Source organism: Aplidium turbinatum, chromosome 17, assembly GCF_918807975.1.
Source record: "Aplidium turbinatum chromosome 17, kaAplTurb1.1, whole genome shotgun sequence".
In the NCBI taxonomy this organism is placed as follows: Eukaryota; Metazoa; Chordata; class Ascidiacea; order Aplousobranchia; family Polyclinidae; genus Aplidium; species Aplidium turbinatum.
Window position 1 is genome coordinate 15,615,237 of NC_137488.1, and position 6,000 is coordinate 15,621,236.

Sequence of the window (6,000 nt, forward strand, 5' to 3'; positions counted from 1 at the left end):
ACGACGCGATAACCTCGTGGTCCGATACAGCATCTGATGATTCCGACTAGTTCTTTATCAAACAGACTTTGTGTTGTTCGCAGTACCCCAATTGTGCCGAAATTATGTTACTGTACATGTAAATCGAGGCAATCTTCTCGCAGGGAGCTATTAATTTGTATGGTACCTGGTTGAGCAATTAACGTTATTTTATGATCATTCAACGTTGTTAGATGTCGAGTTAACGTAAAACAAACGTATATTTCTTATTGGGCATTGTTGTTACGCAATATAAACCGCCGGAATATTAAATCGATTTGTGCTGACTCGAACGTTGAATCAACGCAAAATTAACTTAATTTCCCCCCCATGAGTTATTTAACGTGAATTACTGTAACAGCGTGCGACGTGCGTATCTTGTTGCTCGCTTCATCGCTACTTTTGGTATTACTACATCACAACAAATCAAACAATGCCGTCGTGATAAACTACTCTAGTATATTTTTCGCTTCCCGTTTTACATGTTTTGGAACAATTGTTTCGTAATAAACGTTCACAGCAATTGCCGAGGCAATTTCAACTTTTGTCGTTTGGCCTGGGCAACGTTTCTGCCGCAGTACAAATGTGCTAATTTTGAAGACTGAATTGATGCGTGTCGGAGTTCCGATGGCCGCCATGTGCTTGTGATTGGCCGCCGAACAGCTTGCTTCAGTCGGACACGTTTGGCCGCCGAAAAAAAAAAGTTGTTTCGAGGCCTGCTTTTCTTTAAAACTTAACTATCAAGTAAGTAAGCAACATTAAGTTTGTTAGTCTAAGCCAGGGTTACTCAACTAATCTTAACAAAGGTCCAGTTTGACAAGTTGAATATTTTTAGTGGTCCGGTGAATAAGTTATTTCATACGCAACCACGAAAGTTAAACTATCTGTACCAAACCACTTTTTTAGGTAAAATGTAACTCGAATTGGATTTCTGAGAAAGTGTTGGAGAGTATGGGAGTGGAAGCCCCCCAGCAACTAGGATAATCATAGTAAAAATTGCTTCCTCCCATTAGAAATCTGTTTAAAGAAGCCCTGAAACGTGGCAATGAGGTTATTCTTCCAAAAGCTCAAGATCCACCATCAACACCCAGAAGGTACGGATTCGGACCACGGTCCGCCAGTTGAGTAGCCCTGGTCTAAGCTAAGAATCGCAATCCCAACCAACTTTTATCAACGATAAATTAAATGCTTGTTAATATCGAACGCATATCTATCCCCTGCACACCAATCTTAAACTGCTAGAGATTTTAGTTGCAACCTTCAACTGTACAAGTCATTATGACGTCACCGTAACATATTCAACATGACGTCATGTTGTCTATGCCAGAGCATTGCAATGCGATTGCAGACTGCTCAAAGAACCCAGTTTCATGTAAAAAAAAATATGCTTATTGCTGGAAAAGTAGCACATTTTTTTTTTGCTCCTATTCTTCATATCCCCGGATTTATTACTTTTAAGAGATGCCAGGGCAGCGTTACACATTACATAACGTTGCAGCACTGATGTTTTGCCAGTATAGCCTTGACAAGGGTGGTCGATTGGGTATTTTAGAGCCTGGGCCCTGCATGATTTTTAGGGCCCGCAAGCCGCAACCTTTTCAAGCAGCTCAGGAGTTAGAAAAAACCACCGAGTGTTCTTTGGATTCAGTGTATTTTTCTTAAAAGTGTATTGATTTGGGGCCCGAGAAGCTCATTCGTACCGAGCCCAAATTATCCTTTCAACAACAGTGCGTTTCGCACAGCAAACCGGCATACATTTTCATTGATATTGGACGGATTGCATGTCTTTTTTTTTTTGCGTGTCTTTTACCATCAGAATATATTCAGCTCAAGTCTCGACGTCCGTAAATTTGTGTTTATTATAATTAAAAGTTTTTCTATTTGCATAATGCTGTTGTTGAAGTCACGATTACTGCAGAAAAAGCTTTAACATATGGTTTTACTTGTAAAAACATTAACTTTTCTCCATGTTTGTCTATTCTTCTTTATTTGATGCTTACTCCAAAAAACGAGTTAGAAGACATTATCATAAACCTTGGGCAACTCTTCAACAGAAATCCTATTCCAGTTATTCTTTTTCCACGTTAAAAACTTAATAGATAAAAAAATAGGCAACTTCGTGTTACAGAATCAACATCAATTTATAGAAAATCGGGGCATTATAGTTGTTTAACACTAACTACAGTAGTCTAGAGTCTAGACCAGTGGTTCCCAACCTTTTTGTTGTCACGCACCCCTTTAGACAAATTATTAATTCTGCGGACCCCTACCTAAATTTTGCCTGAAACTCAATTAACATACTATTGACTATTATAATAATTATGCTACTCAACTACTGTACTGTGTCATATTGCATTGCCGCTATGACTCCTGCGGCAAATATCAGGTTAAACAGTTGCTCAAATAGGAAAATAAATGAATTGTTCAAGAAATGTCAGCAGTAGGACTATTTGAATATTAAGGTGACCCAAAGTGCCATGCCGAAACTTTTTCAACGTAAGCAAATTTAATGAGAGGTCTGTTGTTGCCTTTCCTGAACTAAACGACTGAACTGTGCTTGAGTTTTTGACAATGCAAAATGCAACACGCATGTCATCTTCAACGTCCAGGCGATTTCGATGTTTAGTTTTTATTGTAACAAGAGCTGAGAATCCTGCCTCGCAAAGGTAAGTGGTGCCCCATGAATGGTAACAAAACAATAATCTCTTGCTTTGCCAAGAATGGGTGGGTTTGCAGTTGTAAGCACCAACATTTTTCCACAGTTATTGAATGAAATTCAATGCGTATTAACTCTTTTGATCTCAAATCAATTAGGTCATCTTCACTGAGATCGTCATCGCTAATGTTGCTCAAGTCAAAAAGAAAAGGATTTCGAATCCATGTTTCAACTTCGTGCGGCAGGTGTTCTAAATTAAAATAACGTTGAAATGAGATTTGCAGGGTTTCCAAGTGTGCACAAAATTTTTCTCTCATAGAGATCAAAAGAGTACATTCTCTTTGAGTTTCATCCATCAAGATAAAATCTTCTAACATTGGAAAGTTAACATAATTACCTGCTTCCAATCTGCGTTTCCAAACCGGCAACTTGGCTAAAAACGCTTTCAGTTTTTCAGCTGCATCAATTATTGTCACACCTGGTCCTTGAATGCCACGATTAACATTGTTAATATGACCGAAAATATCGGCTAAGTAGGCCATGCCGCATAGAAAACTTTCACTCTAAAACAATTTTGAGAGGGGACTTCGTTTTGCTTTCAAAAGAGTTGATACCTCATTTTTTAGCTGCTGCAGTCGTTTTAAAACTTCTCTAGATAACCAACGTACCTCAGAATGATACAAAAGTACTTCGTAATCTGACCCTACTTCTTGACGGAGCGCTTTAAAAGTAGGGTGGTTTACAGCTCTGCTTTTGATGAAATTAACAACTTTCACGCAATTCGTCAGAATTTCTTTGAGACTTGCTGGTAAAGTTTTTCCTGTAAAGGCGTAGGCTACCTGTGCAAGAAGCAATGGGTAACAACCACACGAGGAGCATCGTTTTTCACTAAAGCAGCAAATCCGGATTTTTTTCCGAGCATAGCTGGTGCTCTATCCGTGCATATGGAACAAATTTTTCCAAAATTCATCAAGGTAATCACGGACCCCCAAATGCTTTCTCACGGACCTCCAAGGGGTCCGCGAACCCCAGGTTGGGAACCACTGGTCTAGACAGTGAGGAACATGCATCAAGGCCCTACAAAATTTATCCTTGAACGATGCGTCAAAGACAATTTAGCCATCTGGGCTGTGGCGGATCAATGATGCAAATACTTCTCCGCGAGCTTTTAGCAGAGTAACAAGCCATTTGATGATCACGATCGATTTTTGAAACATTTTTCATTAAGTCAAAAACAAAAAGTTGTCTTATCTCCGTGATATCAGCATCACTTAAACAAATTAAATGTGCTTGAATTGATTACGTCTGAGGCAAATATAGTGCCGTGACGTAGAGCACGTGTCGCGACCATCAAGTTCAGGCTCAGTGAGGCCAAGAGGGTTCTGCAGGCAAAACAACAACAATGCGAGAAACTCGATTCGGTAGCGAAAACGTTTCGTTGCAAAGCTTTCTTTAAATACATTGGAAATACACAATCATTTGTTTGCAGTAATGTTGACAGGGGGTTCCAGGAGGTATTTGGACCAGGGCCGGGGATAAATTTAGGGGTCAGCAACCTTTCCAAGAAGAACGGAAACTTGAAGTGTAATATTAGGATATAGCGGGTTTTTTGTTAGTATCTTGACTCTCAGTACATCACTCAAAGTATCTTGACCTGGGTCCCGAGGTACCGGTTTAATTGGTATCGGCCCAAGTTATCCTCTTAACGGCCCTGTTTACTTGTGTCTGAGATGGAATGACTTTAGATACAAGTTTCACAGCGATATGATTTATAAGTATGCGCTATTGAATCAAACAAGTTGTAAGATCAAGCGATAAAGGTTCAACCCACGTCATATGTAGTTAAGCAAGGCAATTGAAAGGCAATCTGGCATTCAGAAAAATTTTAGAAAAGGGATAACAAAGGCAGACACATCAGCACACGCAAAAAAACATTACAAGCAAAAAACTTGAACTGACAACCTCTGTGATGTAGCGTCGTCGGACCACTCGGCATGCGACAATTCAGAAAGTGCTTCAACTCAGCAAGTACATTTCAGCTACTGCCAAGTCAGCAAATGAGATTTACGTGCTCACGTCAGACTTGCTTGGTCATCGCTTGCTAAACTGCATTTGCTGACTTGTGACATGTCAACCTTCGACTTGCTCAGTTTCATCATTTACCAACTTTAGCCACTTGCTGAAGTGTTGTTAGCTCAGTTGTCACTTGCTCAGTTGTCACTTGCTCAGTTGTTTCTTGCTCATTTCACAACTGCTGACTTGCAGGAGATTCGTGACGTAGTGAATGCAGAAGTGCTGAAACCAAGCTTCAGAAGAAGCTTTCACATTGCAAAGATGTAATCAATAAAAACTATTAAGGCTATCAAAACACAGCGCAAACATCAACTGATTGATGTGTTCGCTACAAATGACAAAACATACTAGCGATGATAACAAAATATAAATCGGAAAGATACCACAGGTAAAAGGTTACAAACTGGATATAATCAGTATCTATTTCACACACCAAAAAAAAAAAAACAGGAAAAGAACTGCAGAGCACAGTAAACTACTGTGGTCAGGGGTCTAATTAATTATGCAACCTAAGTGCAGACTCCGACAAACAAGGCAGAAACGAGGGAAATAGTTGATTACTAGATAATTTTATTGAATTCATCAGTCGTAGCGCACTTACCGTCCTTTCGATCTCGCGGGACGTCGTTGCAGTCATCACTAAACGCTTGTCAGCCATTACTATGTCCGCACAATCAATGCGTTGAAATATCGAAAAAAAATTCCTGAAGCTGTCTCATTGACATCACATAACGTAATACTAGTGCTACCTGTTTCAATGGTTTGAATTCACTAAAGATTTGCTACATTGAACGACTGCAATTTAAGCAACATTTCCATCAACCCCATACTGGCAATTTAGAACTTGCCTGATTGGAGTAAATAAAGCCTACTGACAAAGTAGAACTTTGTGTTTCTGTCATCTCGCATACTGTCTTTCTAATCCCATGAAACGCGTTTGTTTACTTTTTGTAATGTTCAGTAAACAATTTAACCCACCACATATTAACGCATGATTAAGTTTACACTGTTAAATACTTAACAGATATTGCTCAGTGAAGTCATATGCGGCACAGTTTCGCTTAAACGTGTTAACTCTGTTTACACAGAATAATATTCTCACCAGAACATGTCTGCTTAAAATACTCTCATCTTCATGGCGACACTTGTCATCACATAGCCTGTTGCATTGCAGAGCACACACAATGGTTTGTTCATATCACCATTCAGCAACGTTTAATTAACGTAAAACTGTTACAATTTATCTGCCCAGC

The 6,000-nt window shown here is 39.4% G+C and overlaps 1 protein-coding gene across 1 annotated transcript in view; it reads right to left on the reverse strand.

Moving 5' to 3' along the window:
• LOC145786246 (neuron navigator 3-like) overlaps positions 1–5,405 on the reverse strand; it is a 47,664-nt gene extending 42,259 nt beyond the window's left edge. The window contains exon 1 of the mRNA XM_082597886.1: positions 5,349–5,405. Within this exon, the coding sequence (XP_082454012.1) occupies positions 5,349–5,405 (57 nt within the window). The remainder of the gene's footprint in view (positions 1–5,348) is intronic.
• Between the last annotated feature and the right edge of the window lie 595 nt (positions 5,406–6,000).